Source organism: Oncorhynchus kisutch, linkage group LG16 (assembly GCF_002021735.2).
Source record: "Oncorhynchus kisutch isolate 150728-3 linkage group LG16, Okis_V2, whole genome shotgun sequence".
Taxonomy (NCBI): Eukaryota; Metazoa; Chordata; class Actinopteri; order Salmoniformes; family Salmonidae; genus Oncorhynchus; species Oncorhynchus kisutch.
The window spans coordinates 50239978-50261920 of NC_034189.2; the positions used below are offsets into that span (position 1 = coordinate 50239978).

A 21943-nucleotide genomic window follows, 5' to 3' on the forward strand; every position below is an offset into this window, starting at 1 on the left:
CCATAACAATACTCAGTCAATGGCACACGACACGCCCTTTCTCGTATCAGCTCATAACACAAGTAGGCTATTATGGTAAGTAGACCCCAAAGTAGTGAATCCATAACATTAAATATATTAACAAATTAAATATAATATCATTGGGACAGTTCTAAATGCTCACTATTGCTATCACAGCTGCAACATTGTAACAAGTTGATATTGATAGCAAACCACGCCTCTCAATACTTGGATAAATGTAGGGTCGCGACACGTGACTCCGTAACCAAAATCAAGTATGGCGGAATCTGTCAGAAAATTATTATTTCTCCAATAGACTTCCCTAGCGATAAAGTCAACATATTTATTCTGCATCTTTCTCGGGACAGGGCCGCCTCTTGGAGCTTCTAGGTGAGCATATCGTTTTTATTTTCGACGAATTTAGCTCGTTGAAATGCGAAAATATTCAGGATGTTTCTTAGGCAATGATGCATCGATTTCGGGCGCGGGGACAATCCTATCAAAACAATGTCTGCTGCCTGAAGTTTCCAGTTGAGCTGCTCGCGCTAATAATACACTTATTCTTACAAAAAATACATTTAATTAGCACAATATGTTGGATATAGAAAGAGTGCTTATTATTATTGTCCGACGTGCTGCATGCGGGAAGAATATGTACGTTAGATCGCTAAATGCCTATCTGGCGCGCGACATATTTAGCTACGCACAGTCTCTGACGTGCCTTGATTTGTTCCTGTGTTCTATTTTTAGAACATGGCGGTGGATAGTGCTATAGACATACATGTTGATAGGGATAGTGTATCAGTATTTTTTTGTATCGTTCTAGATCGTAATGCTACGCAATGTTAAAGGAATAATGACTGGGAAAGTCAGCTGTGTCTGTCAATGGGCGGTGGTGAAGTAGCTGTATGCGTCAACCTTTTTTTGTGAATGGGGGGCGTGCTGGTGAAATTGTGGTCAGCGAGCGCGAAAGACGGAGTGCATTTTAGCTATTGTGTTTTAATACAACATCCTACTGAATATTTTAGTATGCCTACGTTTTATTTATTCATCAGAAAGCTGTTTTTTTTTTTACATTCATGCCAAATGTATACATAATTAAAGAATGTGTAGATGTAGCGTGTTAAAAATGTACCAGGTAACGTTACTGAAGATAAGTAACAAAATGTTGTAGATTGGTCGTAGAGCTATATACCCTGGGTCTCTTTCTCAGAGACTGTCTCTCCAAATCTGTCACCCTGTATCACACAACCAGTTTGGGGACAATGGGGCCAGACAAGCGTGGGCACACACACACACCAAGCAAAGCCCATAGACCGAGAGAGTGCAGGGGCATAGCGCCTCAGGGGTTTACCCCCTCCTCTACACAGACACACACGTACACGAACCCCTTTCCATCACAAAGCGTGACCGACTTTTGGAGGTTTGTCCCGCAGCTCCACACTCTGCCCCTCTGTCTTGAGAAGCCCTTACCACAACCCCCCACCCCACCTACCTCCAGGCCATTAGCTTAGCCCTACACATGATGGGTGGTCTAGTAGTCTGTGTTTGTTGTGGGTATTCATTCCATCTGTACACTTAATGATGTGTTATTGTAGGGGGATTCAGAATGAATAATGATTGTTTCTGAATCCAGCTCAGATTTATGTTGCTGATGCGTCATCCTGACTTACTGCCCTCTTTCTCTCTCTCTTTCTCGCTCTCTCTCTTTCTCTCTCTTTCTCGCTCGCTCTCTTTCTCTCTCTTTCTCTCTCTCTCTCTCTTTGAAAGGCTGGTACAAGTGAGTGCGTGTCTCTGATTGGATTACCTGAATAGTAGGTTGTCTGTTGGAGGGCTGTTTCCTGTTGCTGACCAGTGAAGACACTTGTGGGTGATTGTGTATCCTGTTGCTGACCAGTGAAGACACTTGCGGGTGATTGTGTTTCCTGTTGCTGACCAGTGAAGACACTTGCGGGTGATTGTGTTTCCTGCTGAGGAGTACTGTGGCCCTGATCTTGGTCCACATCAGACCAGCCCCCTTCCCTACACACACGCACACTAACCCCCCCCCCCGACCCACACACTAACCCACCCGACCCACACACCCTCCACCTGTCCCGTCCTCCTCCTCTCCAGGCCATATATTTTAAAACTTCACTGTGGATTCTCCGAGGACCATCCTGTCAACAATGACATCACACAGTCACCAAGGTAAGCCCTTTACCATGCTCACTGGATCCATCTCACGTAGGCCTGATGTGTGCTTTGTATAGCTGTACCATCTCAGAATACCTCCCTGTCATATCTTATTCAAGTCAATAACAAACCATGACATGGACTGACTCAAAATAATATTTTTGGTTCTTTTCTGTTTCTTTGGCTTGTCCTGTAGAAAATGTCATTTGTGCACATGATTGAATATACAGTATGATGCTGTGAAGTGTCCTACTGTTGCGCCTGTGTTCGTCAAATCGCGTCCACGACAAAGAGGTAGGCTAACTAAAGGTCTCTACTGTTGTGGATGGTGCGATTGGCCGTGTTTACCTAACACAGGGGATGTGTGCACTCTAAATATCCTCGCCCAGGTAACATCTGGAGGGCCCCTGAGAAGGCTGAGGTAACCCCTCTAGCCATAAAGTATATCTTATGAATGATTCCTGACGATACCAGGACAAAAAAATATCATGATTTTCTCAAAATTGTATTCATAGGATGGTCCTTTGGAGGAAGGATTGCTGACATATATTTGACATTTGTATATAAAAGCATAATTGAGAAATAATTAATCAAAGTGGGCATATTTATGACATTTTTGCCTTACCCAGGCTTCCTTTTAAGACTCCATAATGTTTCATACAGGAATCACACCTATACCACATCTGCTAGGAGCCCAAGGCAGGCTTACAGGAGTACTTCAAATATTATGATATCGGCCATTTTATTTCAAGAGTCTTGTTAGTTGGACTTAATTCATGTGGCGGCCATGATGTTTAAATTTGACCTGAATACATACTGGTCTGCGTACGAAGTGGCACCCAATTGCCTAGTGCACTAGCTTTTGACAGTCACTATATAGGGAATAAGGTGCCATATAGGATTGTCCTAAGTTGTGAGAAACCTCGAGGTAGGCCTACACCATACTAGGTAGTCCCCACTCCCCAGCCGAGTTGAAGCCAAGCCAAAGTAAGCACATTACATCGTTAGTTGATGCCTGGATTAGTTAGCCTCAACACTTAGAGTTTTAAATCCAGCCTAATGCTTGTTGGAGATTCTCCATCCTTTTCTCTGTGAGTATGGTGTGATACCAACCCTTTATTTTTGTCTCTCCATTCTTCTTTCACTTTAAACTGAACTACTGTAGATGTGTGTGTGTGTGTGTGTGTGTGTGTGTGTGTGTGTGTGTGTGTGTGTGTGTGTGTGTGTGTGTGTGTGTGAGATTGTTCCCATGTCTATGATCTGCATGGCATTATGAGTCCATTATCAGCTTACTTCCAGCGGCTTTTTTTAACTTCCGTTTATTTTAGTAAATACTTTCTTAACACTTTTTTTCTGAACTGCATTGTTGGTTAAAGGGCTTGTAAAGTAAGCATTGCACCTGTTGTGTTCGGCTCTTGTGACAAATAACATTTTGATTTGATCAAACACTCAAGCGTTTGCTCGTACCTTCCATAACTGCTCCTTTTTGTCGATCATTTGTGGAATTGCAGGCTCTTCAGTTTAAATATTATACTTCCTCCTTCCTCTAAATCTTTTCTAAGAACCCCCCCCCCCCCCCAATCTCTCTACAAGTTGGGCGATAGGCTAGTTCTCAGGAATAGGATCAGCCAGATAGTTGGTTCAATGTGCAGTCTGTATGAGCGTATATCTGAGAACAAATATGACTGTTTGCATAGAAGTGATTATCTGCTCGGAGAGCTTAGCATATTAGCCGTTGACATCTGCTCAACATTGCGCTTGCGCTAACGCACACAGGCTACAGTAGCCTAGTTTTATTGAAAGATGCTTAGTGCTACATTCAACAACAAAAAAATAGTTAACAATATGCACAACTGCTTAGCCTGGCCTGGTGACCATCAGCTGATGCAGACGGTGACGAGTGACACAGAGATCCATTTGTGTGTCCTCACACATTAAAAGTCAGTCCATACCCATTCAACAACGTGATTTGTAGATCCTCGTTAGACTAGAGCTACTAATACACATGGTGAGCACACCTTCACACAGCTGAATATGACATGTAGGCCTCTGAAATGGTTCTGTAGGCCTCTGAAATGGTTCTGTAGGCCTCTGAAATGGTTCTGTAGGCCTCTGAAATGGTTCTGTAGGCCTCTGAAATGGATCTGTAGGCCTCTGACATGGATCTGCAGGCCTCTGAAATGGTTCTGCAGGCCTCTGAAATGGATCTGCAGGCCTCTGACATGGATCTGCAGGCCTCTGAAATGGATCTGCAGGCCTCTGAAATGGATCTGCAGGCCTAGTGTAAACAGTGGGGTTACCAGGTATTTCAGACTGTTGCTGCAGTTTTTCCCACATAAAAAACAGCCCAGTGGTTCTCTGCCGGGGCCTGTCAGTCTTCTCCGTCACGCCCCTGTGGTTTTCCCATGATCCTCGGCGGCGGCCCCTCTGTGGTTGTGGTCACTGGTCAGACAGGCACGCTTATCATCAGTTCCCATGGCGATGCAGTGACTGCTCGGGCTGCCCTGTGCAGTGCCTGTCAGTTTAGCTGCGGTAGATAAGAGACCTGCCTGCCCACAATCACAGCACTGTGTGGGTGTGTCACTCCCTTAGCTCTGTAGCTGTCCCATTACTTTTCTCTTCCTCCATTCTTCCATTTGTTAGGAAGAACATATCAGAGATTTGTCTTCTTCTAAAGATTTGCTTTGACAAAAGTCTGAATACTCGTCATACACAAAGCAAGTATGCACGCGTATTCAGAAAACATAGGCCCTAAGCCTTTCAAACTCAACTCTGGACCTCGACGCTAGTTCCACTGCATATTGTCATGGTTTCCCTCTAATCTGGTACCGAGTTATACCCCTGCCCTAGCCCTTACATCCTGTGTTCCTAGGTTTTAGAGCTTCCTCGTGGAACAGTTGGATGCCTGCAGTGCAGAGATTGCTTAACCATCTACTGAACATAATGTCTAAGCACACAGACTAACGTTGTTTTTGCGGTCGTGAAGAGATATTGAACGAGTATCCCACCGGGCCTCATAAATAGGCTTAATATTTCAGCAGAGTAGGAAGCAGCACATTGATAGTGTTGGGAAATGATAGCAGTGGGCTCTAGTCGGCAAGGTGTTACGTTATCCCACTCAGTGATTCTAAGGGTTTCCTGGAACCACCGCAAACATGTTTACCATAGCTAGAGCTGGCCCGGCACTGAGTCATGACACACACACTGTTCCATTCAGAGCAGAGGCACGGTCGGTAAGTGATTGGGCGGTGGCTTTTTTTGAGCTTGATCTTTTCCTGGGAAAGATGTCGTTTTTTGAGCCAATACATCTTTGGCCCAGCAGATTATAAGTGAAGCTGGTCCAGTGTATTCACGTTGACAAAGGACTTTAACCTACTGTAATTCAATTCTCTCCTATCTCTGTTTCTATGTGGTTTTTATGTGGTTGAACCAGTGAACTTAACGTGCTACTCCTTGTCCTCCAGTACAAGGCTCCTGTTGATGTGGGTTCGAAGAGGAAATGGTTTCTAGTATTATACAACTTTAAGGTGCTGATAGGCTCACTGATATGAGGCATATGGTGAACAGCAGCACACCTGGTTGTGGCTTACTGCTTCAGATCAGAGTAGACTGGTCTAGACTACAGAGGGTTTGATCTTCATGTTATCTTCTTCCTCAGAGAATAAGTGGTGAAACTAGTAGACTGACCATGTGTGTCTAAATGTGAGCTTGTGTGTGTGTGTGTGTGTGTGTTTTCACGAGAGCGAGTGTGCATGTGTGACGGCGAAACACTTTTTGTCTCCTTACCCTCCCGTCATCCTCTCTGTCCATTATGAAGATCTTTCTCCTCCCACCACACACTATCCAATCCAACTAGAGGTGAAGGGGTTAAACCACACTATCCAATCCAACTAGAGGTGAAGGGGTTAAACCACACACTATCCAATCCAACTAGAGGTGAAGGGGTTAAACCACACACTATCCAATCCAACTAGAGGTGAAGGGGTTAAACCACACACTGTCCAATCCAACTAGAGGTGAAGGGGTTAAACCACACACTATCCAATCCAACTAGAGATGAAGGGGTTAAACCACACACTATCCAATCCAACTAGAGGTGAAGGGGTTAAACCACACACTATCCAATCCAACTAGAGGTGAAGGGGTTAAACCACACACACTATCCAATCCAACTAGAGGTGAAGGGGTTAAACCACACACACTATCCAATCCAACTAGAGGTGAAGGGGTTAAACCACACACACTATCCAATCCAACTAGAGGTGAAGGGGTTAAACCACACACTATCCAATCCAACTAGAGGTGAAGGGGTTAAACCACACACTATCCAGTCCAACTAGAGGTGAAGGGGTTAAACCACACACTATCCAATCCAACTAGAGGTGAAGGGGTTAAACCACACACTATCCAATCCAACTAGAGGTGAAGGGGTTAAACCACACACTATCCAATCCAACTAGAGGTGAAGGGGTTAAACCACACACTATCCAATCCAACTAGAGGTGAAGGGGTTAAACCACACACTATCCAATCCAACTAGAGGTGAAGGGGTTAAACCACACACTATCCAATCCAACTAGAGGTGAAGGGGTTAAACCACACACTATCCAATCCAACTAGAAGTGAAGGGGTTAAACCACACACTATCCAATCCAACTAGAGGTGAAGGGGTTAAACCACACACTATCCAATCTAACTAGAGGTGAAGGGGTTAAACCACACACTATCCAATCCAACTAGAGGTGAAGGGGTTAAACCACACACTATCCAATCCAACTATAGGTGAAGGGGTTAAACCACACTATCCAATCCAACTAGAGATGAAGTGGTTAAACCACACACTATCCAATCCAACTAGAGGTGAAGGGGTTAAACCACACACTATCCAATCCAACTAGAGGTGAAGGGGTTAAACCACACTATCCAATCCAACTAGAGGTGAAGGGGTTAAACCACACACTATCCAATCCAACTAGAGATGAAGGGGTTAAACCACACACTATCCAATCCAACTAGAGGTGAATGGGTTAAACCACACACACTATCCAATCCAACTAGAGGTGAAGGGGTTAAACCACACACACTATCCAATCCAACTAGAGGTGAAGGGGTTAAACCACACACACTATCCAATCCAACTAGAGGTGAAGGGGTTAAACCACACACTATCCAATCCAACTAGAGATGAAGGGGTTAAACCACACACTATCCAATCCAACTAGAGGTGAAGGGGTTAAACCACACACTATCCAATCCAACTAGAGGTGAAGGGGTTAAACCACACACTATCCAATCCAACTAGAGATGAAGGGGTTAAACCACACACTATCCAATCCAACTAGAGGTGAAGGGGTTAAACCACACTATCCAATCCAACTAGAGATGAAGGGGTTAAACCACACACACTATCCAATCCAACTAGAGGTGAAGGGGTTAAACCACACACTATCCAATCCAACTAGAGGTGAAGGGGTTAAACCACACACTATCCAATCCAACTAGAGATGAAGGGGTTAAACCACACACTATCCAATCCAACTAGAGGTGAAGGGGTTAAACCACACACTATCCAATCCAACTAGAGGTGAAGGGGTTAAACCACACTATCCAATCCAACTAGAGGTGAAGGGGTTAAACCACACACTATCCAATCCAACTAGAAGTGAATGGGTTAAACCACACTATCCAATCCAACTAGAGGTGAAGGGGTTAAACCACACACACTATCCAATCCAACTAGAGGTGAAGGGGTTAAAGCACACACTATCCAATCCAACTAGAGGTGAAGGGGTTAAACCACACACACTATCCAATCCAACTAGAGATGAAGAGGTTAAACCACACACTATCCAATCCAACTAGAGGTGAAGGGGTTAAACCACACACTATCCAATCCAACTAGAGATGAAGGGGTTAAACCACACACTATCCAATCCAACTAGAGGTGAAGGGGTTAAACCACACTATCCAATCCAACTAGAGATGAAGGGGTTAAACCACACACACTATCCAATCCAACTAGAGGTGAAGGGGTTAAACCACACACTATCCAATCCAACTAGAGGTGAAGGGGTTAAACCACACACTATCCAATCCAACTAGAGATGAAGGGGTTAAACCACACACTATCCAATCCAACTAGAGGTGAAGGGGTTAAACCACACACTATCCAATCCAACTAGAGGTGAAGGGGTTAAACCACACTATCCAATCCAACTAGAGGTGAAGGGGTTAAACCACACACTATCCAATCCAACTAGAAGTGAAGGGGTTAAACCACACTATCCAATCCAACTAGAGGTGAAGGGGTTAAACCACACACTATCCAATCCAACTAGAGGTGAAGGGGTTAAACCACACACTATCCAATCCAACTAGAGGTGAAGGGGTTAAACCACACACACTATCCAATCCAACTAGAGGTGAAGGGGTTAAACCACACACTATCCAATCCAACTAGAGGTGAAGGGGTTAAACCACACACACTATCCAATCCAACTAGAGATGAAGAGGTTAAACCACACACTATCCAATCCAACTAGAGGTGAAGGGGTTAAACCACACACTATCCAATCCAACTAGAGATGAAGGGGTTAAACCACACACTATCCAATCCAACTAGAGATGAAGGGGTTAAACCACACACTATCCAATCCAACTAGAGGTGAAGGGGTTAAACCACACTATCAAATCCAACTAGAGATGAAGGGGTTAAACCACACACACTATCCAATCCAACTAGAGGTGAAGGGGTTAAACCACACACTATCCAATCCAACTAGAGATGAAGGGGTTAAACCACACACTATCCAATCCAACTAGAGGTGAAGGGGTTAAACCACACACTATCCAATCCAACTAGAGGTGAAGGGGTTAAACCACACACTATCCAATCCAACTAGAGGTGAAGGGGTTAAACCACACACTATCCAATCCAACTAGAGGTGAAGGGGTTAAACCACACACTATCCAATCCAACTAGAGGTGAAGGGGTTAAACCACACTATCCAATCCAACTAGAGGTGAAGGGGTTAAACCACACACTATCCAATCCAACTAGAAGTGAAGGGGTTAAACCACACTATCCAATCCACCTAGAGGTGAAGGGGTTAAACCACACACTATCCAATCCAACTAGAGGTGAAGGGGTTAAACCACACACTATCCAATCCAACTAGAGGTGAAGAGGTTAAACCACACACACTATCCAATCCAACTAGAGGTGAAGGGGTTAAACCACACACTATCCAATCCAACTAGAGGTGAAGGGGTTAAACCACACACTATCCAATCCAACTAGAGATGAAGAGGTTAAACCACACACTATCCAATCCAACTAGAGGTGAAGGGGTTAAACCACACACTATCCAATCCAACTAGAGGTGAAGGGGTTAAACCACACACTATCCAATCCAACTAGAGGTGAAGGGGTTAAACCACACTATCCAATCCAACTAGAGGTGAAGGGGTTAAACCACACACTATCCAATCCAACTAGAAGTGAAGGGGTTAAACCACACACTATCCAATCCAACTAGAGGTGAAGGGGTTAAACCACACTATCCAATCCAACTAGAGATGAAGGGGTTAAACCACACACTATCCAATCCAACTAGAGGTGAAGGGGTTAAACCACACTATCCAATCCAACTAGAGGTGAAGGGGTTAAACCACACTATCCAATCCAACTAGAGATGAAGTGGTTAAACCACACACTATCCAATCCAACTAGAGGTGAAGGGGTTAAACCACACTATCCAATCCAACTAGAGGTGAAGGGGTTAAACCACACTATCCAATCCAACTAGAGGTGAAGGGGTTAAACCACACTATCCAATCCAACTAGAGATGAAGGGGTTAAACCACACACTATCCAATCCAACTAGAGGTGAAGGGGTTAAACCACACACTATCCAATCCAACTAGAGATGAAGGGGTTAAACCACACACTATCCAATCCAACTAGAGGTGAATGGGTTAAACCACACACACTATCCAATCCAACTAGAGGTGAAGGGGTTAAACCACACACATTATCCAATCCAACTAGAGGTGAAGGGGTTAAACCACACACTATCCAATCCAACTAGAGGTGAAGGGGTTAAACCACACACTATCCAATCCAACTAGAGATGAAGGGGTTAAACCACACACTATCCAATCCAACTAGAGGTGAAGGGGTTAAACCACACACTATCCAATCCAACTAGAGATGAAGGGGTTAAACCACACACTATCCAATCCAACTAGAGGTGAAGGGGTTAAACCACACTATCCAATCCAACTAGAGATGAAGGGGTTAAACCACACACACTATCCAATCCAACTAGAGGTGAAGGGGTTAAACCACACACTATCCAATCCAACTAGAGGTGAAGGGGTTAAACCACACACTATCCAATCCAACTAGAGGTGAAGGGGTTAAACCACACTATCCAATCCAACTAGAGATGAAGGGGTTAAACCACACACTATCCAATCCAACTAGAGATGAAGGGGTTAAACCACACACTATCCAATCCAACTAGAGATGAAGGGGTTAAACCACACACTATCCAATCCAACTAGAGATGAAGGGGTTAAACCACACTATCCAATCCAAATAGAGATGAAGGGGTTAAACCACACACACTATCCAATCCAACTAGAGGTGAAGGGGTTAAACCACACTATCCAATCCAACTAGAGATGAAGGGGTTAAACCACACACACTATCCAATCCAACTAGAGGTGAAGGGGTTAAACCACACACTATCCAATCCAACTAGAGGTGAAGGGGTTAAACCACACACTATCCAATCCAACTAGAGATGAAGGGGTTAAACCACACACTATCCAATCCAACTAGAGGTGAAGGGGTTAAACCACACACTATCCAATCCAATTAGAGGTGAGGGGGTTAAACCACACACTATCCAATCCAACTAGAGGTGAAGGGGTTAAACCACACACTATCCAATCCAACTAGAGGTGAAGGGGTTAAACCACACACTATCCAATCCAACTAGAGGTGAAGGGGTTAAACCACACTATCCAATCCAACTAGAGGTGAAGGGGTTAAACCACACACTATCCAATCCAACTAGAAGTGAAGGGGTTAAACCACACTATCCAATCCAACTAGAGGTGAAGGGGTTAAACCACACACTATCCAATCCAACTAGAGGTGAAGGGGTTAAACCACACACTATCCAATCCAACTAGAGGTGAAGGGGTTAAACCACACACTATCCAATCCAACTAGAGGTGAAGGGGTTAAACCACACACACTATCCAATCCAACTAGAGGTGAAGGGGTTAAACCACACACACTATCCAATCCAACTAGAGGTGAAGGGGTTAAACCACACACACTATCCAATCCAACTAGAGGTGAAGGGGTTAAACCACACACTATCCAATCCAACTAGAGATGAAGGGGTTAAACCACACACTATCCAATCCAACTAGAGGTGAAGGGGTTAAACCACACACTATCCAATCCAACTAGAGGTGAAGGGGTTAAACCACACACTATCCAATCCAACTAGAGGTGAAGGGGTTAAACCACACACTATCCAATCCAACTAGAGGTGAAGGGGTTAAACCACACTATCCAATCCAACTAGAGGTGAAGGGGTTAAACCACACACTATCCAATCCAACTAGAAGTGAAGGGGTTAAACCACACACTATCCAATCCAACTAGAGGTGAAGGGGTTAAACCACACACTATCCAATCCAACTAGAGGTGAAGGGGTTAAACCACACTATCCAATCCAACTAGAGGTGAAGGGGTTAAACCACACTATCCAATCCAACTAGAGATGAAGTGGTTAAACCACACACTATCCAATCCAACTAGAGGTTAAGGGGTTAAACCACACTATCCAATCCAACTAGAGGTGAAGGGGTTAAACCACACTATCCAATCCAACTAGAGGTGAAGGGGTTAAACCACACTATCCAATCCAACTAGAGGTGAAGGGGTTAAACCACACTATCCAATCCAACTAGAGATGAAGGGGTTAAACCACACACTATCCAATCCAACTAGAGGTGAAGGGGTTAAACCACACACTATCCAATCCAACTAGAGATGAAGGGGTTAAACCACACACTATCCAATCCAACTAGAGGTGAATGGGTTAAACCACACACACTATCCAATCCAACTAGAGGTGAAGGGGTTAAACCACACACATTATCCAATCCAACTAGAGGTGAAGGGGTTAAACCACACACTATCCAATCCAACTAGAGGTGAAGGGGTTAAACCACACACTATCCAATCCAACTAGAGATGAAGGGGTTAAACCACACTATCCAATCCAACTAGAGATGAAGGGGTTAAACCACACTATCCAATCCAACTAGAGATGAAGGGGTTAAACCACACACACTATCCAATCCAACTAGAGGTGAAGGGGTTAAACCACACACTATCCAATCCAACTAGAGGTGAAGGGGTTAAACCACACACTATCCAATCCAACTAGAGGTGAAGGGGTTAAACCACACTATCCAATCCAACTAGAGATGAAGGGGTTAAACCACACACTATCCAATCCAACTAGAGATGAAGGGGTTAAACCACACACTATCCAATCCAACTAGAGATGAAGGGGTTAAACCACACTATCCAATCCAACTAGAGATGAAGGGGTTAAACCACACACACTATCCAATCCAACTAGAGGTGAAGGGGTTAAACCACACACTATCCAATCCAACTAGAGGTGAAGGGGTTAAACCACACACTATCCAATCCAACTAGAGGTGAAGGGGTTAAACCACACACTATCCAATCCAACTAGAGATGAAGGGGTTAAACCACACTATCCAATCCAACTAGAGATGAAGGGGTTAAACCACACACTATCCAATCCAACTAGAGGTGAAGGGGTTAAACCACACACTATCCAATCCAACTAGAGATGAAGGGGTTAAACCACACACACTATCCAATCCAACTAGAGGTGAAGGGGTTAAACCACACACTATCCAATCCAACTAGAGGTGAAGGGGTTAAACCACACACTATCCAATCCAACTAGAGGTGAAGGGGTTAAACCACACACTATCCAATCCAACTAGAGATGAAGGGGTTAAACCACACACTATCCAATCCAACTAGAGGTGAAGGGGTTAAACCACACACTATCCAATCCAACTAGAGATGAAGGGGTTAAACCACACACTATCCAATCCAACTAGAGATGAAGGGGTTAAACCACACACTATCCAATCCAACTAGAGATGAAGGGGTTAAACCACACACTATCCAATCCAAATAGAGGTGAAGGGGTTAAACCACACACTATCCAATCCAACTAGAGATGAAGGGGTTAAACCACACACTATCCAATCCAACTAGAGGTGAAGGGGTTAAACCACACACTATCCAATCCAACTAGAGATGAAGGGGTTAAACCACACTATCCAATCCAACTAGAGATGAAGGGGTTAAACCACACACTATCCAATCCAACTAGAGGTGAAGGGGTTAAACCACACTATCCAATCCAACTAGAGGTGAAGGGGTTAAACCACACACTATCCAATCCAACTAGAGGTGAAGGGGTTAAACCACACACTATCCAATCCAACTAGAGATGAAGGGGTTAAACCACACACTATCCAATCCAACTAGAGATGAAGGGGTTAAACCACACACTATCCAATCCAAATAGAGGTGAAGGGGTTAAACCACACACTATCCAATCCAACTAGAGATGAAGGGGTTAAACCACACACTATCCAATCCAACTAGAGATGAAGGGGTTAAACCACACACTATCCAATCCAACTAGAGGTGAAGGGGTTCAAATCACTCCCACTCTTCACTTATCCATGGGCTATTTATAGCAACACACATGAGTGAATGCATGGGTGAACAACCATTGTTGCTGGTTTCTTTGTGTGTGTGTGTATTTTCTGCATGATGGAGCAGTTGTCAGTGGCTGCTGCCATGTGCTGCAGAGCAGACCTATAAATGGAACAACAAGAACACTGAACACAAGGCTACATGACAGAAACACTCCTCTTCTGTTAGCAACTGTTGTCAATGCAACTCAACAGCTTTCAATAGCATGGACCGTAGAGGAGAGATGGTTCTCTATCTGTCCAAACCCCTGTAGACACACATCTCTTATCAGTGTGAGCCCAGGTGTGTTGATGGATGTCTAGTGCTGATGGCACCTTGTCTGCCCTTGAGACAGGTGAAGACAGAGAATATGTATATGTAGAATAACATAAACATGTTACACTGTTGACCGGGGTGATGTGGTTGGGTGAGGTCAATCAGTCCCGGGAGAGGGGTGTGGGTTGGGACCGACAGAGGGCCCTGCTGTACTTGGACAGGTGGTATAGTCTGGGATGTAACTGAGGAATGGCCGGGCCAGCATCTCAGAAACTGAACCATTGTGACATTGGGTGCGTGCGTGTGCATTTGTACATACTGGTAAGTGTCCAACCAGATTTTTTTTATGTCAAAATGCACATCTTCAGCTTCTCTTGCCAAATGTCCTCATTGCACCCAATGACCATTGACAATAACTTCTGACAGACCTTCCAGCCTGACAGATTGTCCTCTCCCTCACCAAGAATTGGCTTAGGCCTGCTTTGGCCTGGTCCACTCTAGCCTCCCCAGCCCAACACATCCAGGACCAGGGGTTATGTCCTGCCTGGGTGAAACCGCCCTGGACCCTACCATCCAACCTGACTGTCCAGAGTAAGGCTCCACTGAGCGTCCCGTCCCCCTTAAACAAACACCCCATTATGGGCTCCATAGTGGGGCCTTGTCCCTCTGCCTGTTCCTCGGCTCTGTTTTTAATTGGCATTAGGCTAGAGACAGTGGCGGGGGAAAGGAGATAATGAGAGGAAAGAGTCTCTTTGTGTGTCTGAGCCGCCCGAGGCCTTTATGTCCCTAACTCCACACAGAAAGAAACTGGATACAGGGTGTACTGCCAGCCGCAATTACAGTTTACACAGACGAAAGCAAACCTATTCTGGCTTTTGACACGGCCTGTCATTGTTTGTCTCCGAGGGACAGGCAAGGGGAGGAGGACGACGATATCAAGTTAAAGTCTGGGATGTGAGCGGGATGGATGGATGGCTGGCTGGCTGGCTGGATGGCTGGATGGCTGGATGGCTGGATGGATGGCTGGATGGATGGATGGCTGGATGGCTGGCTGGATGGCTGGCTGGATGGATGGATGGCTGGCTGGATGGATGGATGGATGGATGGATGGATGGATGGATGGATGGATGGATGGATGGATGGATGGATGGATGGATGGATGGATGGATGGCTGGCTGGCTGGATGGCTGGATGCGCGATTGGTTGAAGTGCTAACTTTTTTATCAATGGTTTCTTTGTTCATTGTCAGGTATCTCTTATAAACCAAACTGACATGAAGCTAGGAGGTTCTTAGTGGCATTGCAAGGCTCGTGCCTCTTGAGTTCTGGTGGTTCTGAAAGTGTGAGGTTAACGATGGGCTTATATATATATATATATAGGAAACTTCTCTTCTCTGATCGTCAAACCAAAGTTGGTCTTTTCAAACCAAGCCTAGCGTGTAGAGTTAGAGCCAGTCTTCCAAGGCCACACTTTTCAATGACATTTGTTCACTTTTCTACTCAATTAATATTGCCCATTTTCCTTAAATCTTTCATATGCATTGTATATAGGTCACATGTTATCTAACCATGCAATGCCATGTCAAATGGCTTCTGTGATGCTGGGAAACAGAGATACATGCCTACTCCTCCACTCATTACCGTCCCAATGTTTCTCTGCTCTTCCTCCCAGTGTGAACGGGAACCTAAAGGTCGCCTCTGTTCACAGAACGGGTCTCTCTTTATGACAGGACGTCAGAGCCTGCCCCAGAAGTCAGGGGTCGCTGATTGTGGGCATGTTGCTATGACGTCAGATGCTGACCCCAGGAAGTGAATGGGGTGGCCCTAGCGGAAGTGTCTCCTAAGGAGAGGCCTGTCTGGTTGATGGTATTGTTCCTCTGTGTGTGATCTCTCCATGGTACACACAGCGGGGAGAGGAAGTGCAACCAGTGTAATGAGACAGGAGCATCCTTCCTGACTCTGTGTGTGTGTGTGTGAGAGAGAGTGATTTACTAATGAGCGTGCATGAACGTAGACTGCAAATGGGTACATGAGGTGTGATGATACTCGTATTGCGAACAGATCAACAGATTAATAACTGCTGTATGTAAAACACTGTGTGCTGTAAATTGGACAATGTTACTCTTGATGACAACATAATGATGTTTGTTTCCAACATTAGGGCTGTTTTTCTAAAGAAGTTAAATCCACCGTGTGTTTCCTGGCCACGATACTACCGAGTATCGCCATACTGGTACCGTCCTGTCCCTAATGAGTACCAACTGATTGTAAAACACACATCCCATAGCAGTCTTTTTTCCCATGGGAAGAAACACAACAGTGGACAGTGTGGCTGTGGCTTCCTTCCATGTGTGAGACTGCAGACAGTTTGGTCTAGTTAGACTACAGTACTACCAGTTTGGTCTAGTTAGACTACAGTACTACCAGTTTGGTCTAGTTAGACTACAGTACTACCAGTTTGGTCTAGTTAGACTACAGTACTACCAGTTTGGTCTAGTTAGACTACAGTACTACCAGTTTGGTCTAGTTAGACTACAGTACTACCAGTTTGGTCTAGTTAGACTACAGTACTACCAGTTTGGTCTAGTTAGACTACAGTACTACCAGTTTGGTCTAGTTAGACTGCAGTACTACCAGTTTGGTCTAGTTAGACTGCAGTACTACCAGTTTGGTCTAGTTAGACTGCAGTACTACCAGTTTGGTCTAGTTAGACTGCAGTACTACCAGTTTGGTCTAGTTAGACTACAGTACTACCAGTTTGGTCTAGTTAGACTACAGTACTACCAGTTTGGTCTAGTTAGACTACAGTACTACCAGTTTGGTCTAGTTAGACTACAGTACTACCAGTTTGGTCTAGTTAGAGACTACAGTACTACCAGTTTGGTCTAGTTAGAGACTACAGTACTACCAGTTTGGTCTAGTTAGAGACTACACTACTACCAGTTTGGTCTAGTTAGACTACACTACTACCAGTTTGGTCTAGTTAGACTACAGTACTACCAGTTTGGTCTAGTTAGACTACAGTACTTCCAGTTTGGTCTAGTTAGAGACTACAGTACTACCAGTTTGGTCTAGTTAGAGACTACAGTACTACCAGTTTGGTCTAGTTAGAGACTACAGTACTACCAGTTTGGTCTAGTTAGAGACTACAGTACTACCAGTTTGGTCTAGTTAGAGACTACAGTACTACCAGTTTGGTCTAGTTAGAGACTACAGTACTACCAGTTTGGTCTAGTTAGAGACTACAGTACTACCAGTTTGGTCTAGTTAGAGACTACAGTACTACCAGTTTGGTCTAGTTAGAGACTACAGTACTAGCCTGTAGGTTTAGTTAGAGACTACAGTACTGCCAGTTTGGTCTAGTTGGACTACGGTACTAACAGTTTGGTCTAGTTAGAGACTACAGTACTAACCCGTTGGTTTAGTTAGAGACTACAGTACTACCAGTTTAAACTAGTTAGACTACGGTACTACCAGTTTGGTCTAGTTAGACTATGGTACTACCAGTTTGGTCTAGTTAGAGACTACAGTACTACCAGTTTGGTCTAGTTAGAGACTACAGTACTACCAGTTTGGTCTAGTTAGACTACAGTACTACCAGTTTGGTCTAGTTAGACTACAGTACTACCAGTTTGGTCTAGTTAGAGACTACAGTACTACCAGTTTGGTCTAGTTAGAGACTACAGAACTACCAGTTTGGTCTAGTTAGAGACTACAGTACTACCAGTTTGGTCTAGTTAGAGACTACAGTACTACCAGTTTGGTCTAGTTAGAGACTACAGTACTACCAGTTTGGTCTAGTTAGAGACTACAGCACTACCAGTTTGGTCTAGTTAGAGACTACAGCACTACCAGTTTGGTCTAGTTAGAGACTACAGTACTACCAGTTTGGTCTAGTTAGAGACTACAGTACTACCAGTTTGGTCTAGTTAGAGACTACAGCACTACCAGTTTGGTCTAGTTAGAGACTACAGTACTGCCAGTTTGGTCTAGTTAGAGACCACAGTACTACCAGTTTGGTCTAGTTAGAGACTACAGTACTAACAGTTTGGTCTAGTTAGACTACAGTACTAACAGTTTGGTCTAGTTAGACTACAGTACTAACAGTTTGGTCTAGTTAGACTACAGTACTAACAGTTTGGTCTAGTTAGACTACAGTACTAACAGTTTGGTCTAGTTAGACTACAGTACTAACAGTTTGGTCTAGTTAGAGACTACAGTACTACCAGTTTGGTCTAGTTAGAGACTACAGTACTACCAGTTTGGTCTAGTTAGACTACAGTACCACCAGTTTGGTCTAGTTAGACTACAGTACCACCAGTTTGGTCTAGTTAGAGACTACAGTACTACCAGTTTGGTCTAGTTAGAGACTACAGAACTACCAGTTTGGTCTAGTTAGAGACTACAGTACTACCAGTTTGGTCTAGTTGAGACTACAGTACTACCAGTTTGGTCTAGTTAGAGACTACAGTACTACCAGTTTGGTCTAGTTAGAGACTACAGCACTACCAGTTTGGTCTAGTTAGAGACTACAGTACTACCAGTTTGGTCTAGTTAGAGACCACAGTACTACCAGTTTGGTCTAGTTAGACTACAGTACTACCAGTTTGGTCTAGTTAGACTACAGTACCACCAGTTTGGTCTAGTTAGACTACAGTACTAACAGTTTGGTCTAGTTAGACTACAGTACTACCAGTTTGGTCCAGTTAGACTACAGTACTAACAGTTTGGTCCAGTTAGACTACAGTACTAACAGTTTGGTCTAGTTAGACTACAGTACTACCAGTTTGGTCTAGTTAGACTACAGTACTACCAGTTTGGTCTAGTTAGACTACAGTACTACCAGTTTGGTCTAGTTAGAGACTACAGTACTACCAGTTTGGTCTAGTTAGAGACTACAGTACTACCAGTTTGGTCTAGTTAGAGACTACAGTACTACCAGTTTGGTCTAGTTAGAGACTACAGTACTACCAGTTTGGTCTAGTTAGAGACTACAGTACTACCAGTTTGGTCTAGTTAGAGACTACAGTACTACCAGTTTGGTCTAGTTAGAGACTACAGTACTACCAGTTTGGTCTAGTTAGAGACTACAGTACTACCAGTTTGGTCTAGTTAGAGACTACAGTACTACCCGTTTGGTCTAGTTAGAGACTACAGTACTACCCGTTTGGTCTAGTTAGAGACTACCGTACTACCCGTTTGGTCTAGTTAGAGACTACAGTACTACCAGTTTGGTCTAGTTAGACTACAGTACTACCAGTTTGGTCTAGTTAGAGACTACAGTACTACCAGTTTGGTCTAGTTAGAGACTAAAGTACTACCAGTTTGGTCTAGTTAGAGACTACAGTACTACCAGTTTGGTCTAGTTAGAGACTACAGTACTAGCCTGTTGGTTTAGTTAGAGACTACAGTACTGCCAGTTTGGTCTAGTTGGACTACGGTACTAACAGTTTGGTCTAGTTAGAGACTACAGTACTAACCCGTTGGTTTAGTTAGAGACTACAGTACTACCAGTTTGGTCTAGTTATACTATGGTACTACCAGTTTGGTCTAGTTAGAGACTACGGTACTACCAGTTTGGTCTAGTTAGAGACTACAGTACTACCAGTTTGGTCTAGTTAGAGACTACAGTACTACCAGTTTGGTCTAGTTAGACTACAGTACTACCAGTTTGGTCTAGTTAGACTACAGTACTAACAGTTTGGTCTAGTTAGACTACAGTACTAACAGTTTGGTCTAGTTAGAGACTACAGTACTACCAGTTTGGTCTAGTTAGAGACTACAGTACTACCAGTTTGGTCTAGTTAGACTACAGTACCACCAGTTTGGTCTAGTTAGACTACAGTACTACCAGTTTGGTCCAGTTAGACTACACTACTAACAGTTTAGTCCAGTTAGACTACAGTACTACCAGTTTGGTCTAGTTAGACTACAGTACTGACCCGTTGGTCTAGTTAGAGACTACGGTACTAACAGTTTGGTCTAGTTAGACTACAGTACTACCAGTTTGGTCTAGTTAGACTACAGTACTGACCCGTTGGTCTAGTTAGAGACTACAGTACTACCAGTTTGGTCTAGTTAGACTACGGTACTACCAGTTTGGTCTAGTTAGACTATGGTACTACCAGTTTGGTCTAGTTAGAGACTACGGTACTACCAGTTTGGTCTAGTTAGAGACTACAGTACTACCAGTTTGGTCTAGTTAGAGACTACAGTACTACCAGTTTGGTCTAGTTAGACTACAGTACTACCAGTTTGGTCTAGTTAGACTACAGTACTACCAGTTTGGTCTAGTTAGAGACTACAGTACTACCAGTTTGGTCTAGTTAGAGACTACAGAACTACCAGTTTGGTCTAGTTAGAGACTACAGTACTACCAGTTTGGTCTAGTTAGAGACTACAGTACTACCAGTTTGGTCTAGTTAGAGACTACAGTACTACCAGTTTGGTCTAGTTAGAGACTACAGCACTACCAGTTTGGTCTAGTTAGAGACTACAGTACTACCAGTTTGGTCTAGTTAGAGACCACAGTACTACCAGTTTGGTCTAGTTAGAGACTACAGTACTAACAGTTTGGTCTAGTTAGACTACAGTACTAACAGTTTGGTCTAGTTAGACTACAGTACTACCAGTTTGGTCCAGTTAGACTACAGTACTACCAGTTTGGTCTAGTTAGACTACAGTACTACCAGTTTGGTCTAGTTAGACTACAGTACTACCAGTTTGGTCTAGTTAGACTACAGTACTACCAGTTTGGTCTAGTTAGACTACAGTACTACCAGTTTGGTCTAGTTAGAGACTACAGTACTACCAGTTTGGTCTAGTTAGAGACTACAGTACTACCAGTTTGGTCTAGTTAGAGACTACAGTACTACCAGTTTGGTCTAGTTAGAGACTACAGTACTACCAGTTTGGTCTAGTTAGAGACTACAGTACTACCAGTTTGGTCTAGTTAGAGACTACAGTACTACCAGTTTGGTCTAGTTAGAGACTACAGTACTAGCCTGTTGGTTTAGTTAGAGACTACAGTACTGCCAGTTTGGTCTAGTTGGACTACGGTACTAACAGTTTGGTCTAGTTAGAGACTACAGTACTAACCCGTTGGTTTAGTTAGAGACTACAGTACTACCAGTTTGGTCTAGTTAGACTACGGTACTACCAGTTTGGTCTAGTTAGACTACAGTACTACCAGTTTGGTCTAGTTAGACTACAGTACTGACCCGTTGGTCTAGTTAGAGACTACGGTACTAACAGTTTGGTCTGGTTAGACTACAGTACTACCAGTTTGGTCTAGTTAGAGACTACAGTACTACCAGTTTGGTCTAGTTAGACTACAGTACTACCAGTTTGGTCTAGTTAGACTACAGTACTACCAGTTTGGTCTAGTTAGAGACTACAGTACTACCAGTTTGGTCTAGTTAGAGACTACAGCACTACCAGTTTGGTCTAGTTAGAGACTACAGTACTACCAGTTTGGTCTAGTTAGAGACCACAGTACTACCAGTTTGGTCTAGTTAGAGACTACAGTACTAACAGTTTGGTCTAGTTAGACTACAGTACTAACAGTTTGGTCTAGTTAGACTACAGTACTAACAGTTTGGTCTAGTTAGACTACAGTACTACCAGTTTGGTCTAGTTAGACTACAGT

General features: G+C 43.8%; 1 protein-coding gene across 4 annotated transcripts in view; it reads left to right on the forward strand.

Annotated features, from left to right (window-relative positions):
• The first annotated feature begins 274 nt into the window (after nt 1-274).
• The window catches only part of LOC109906801 (histone deacetylase 4-like), a 78725-nt gene continuing 57056 nt past the window's right edge, over nt 275-21943 (forward strand). For all 4 annotated transcript variants that reach the window (XR_004203476.1, XR_004203475.1, XM_031792846.1 and 1 more), the window contains exons 1-2: nt 275-390; nt 1771-2190. Coding sequence is in view for 2 of the 4 variants with exons in the window: in XM_031792846.1 (XP_031648706.1) it covers nt 2169-2190 (22 nt within the window). In the remaining 2 variants the exon portion in view is untranslated. The remainder of the gene's footprint in view (nt 391-1770; nt 2191-21943) is intronic.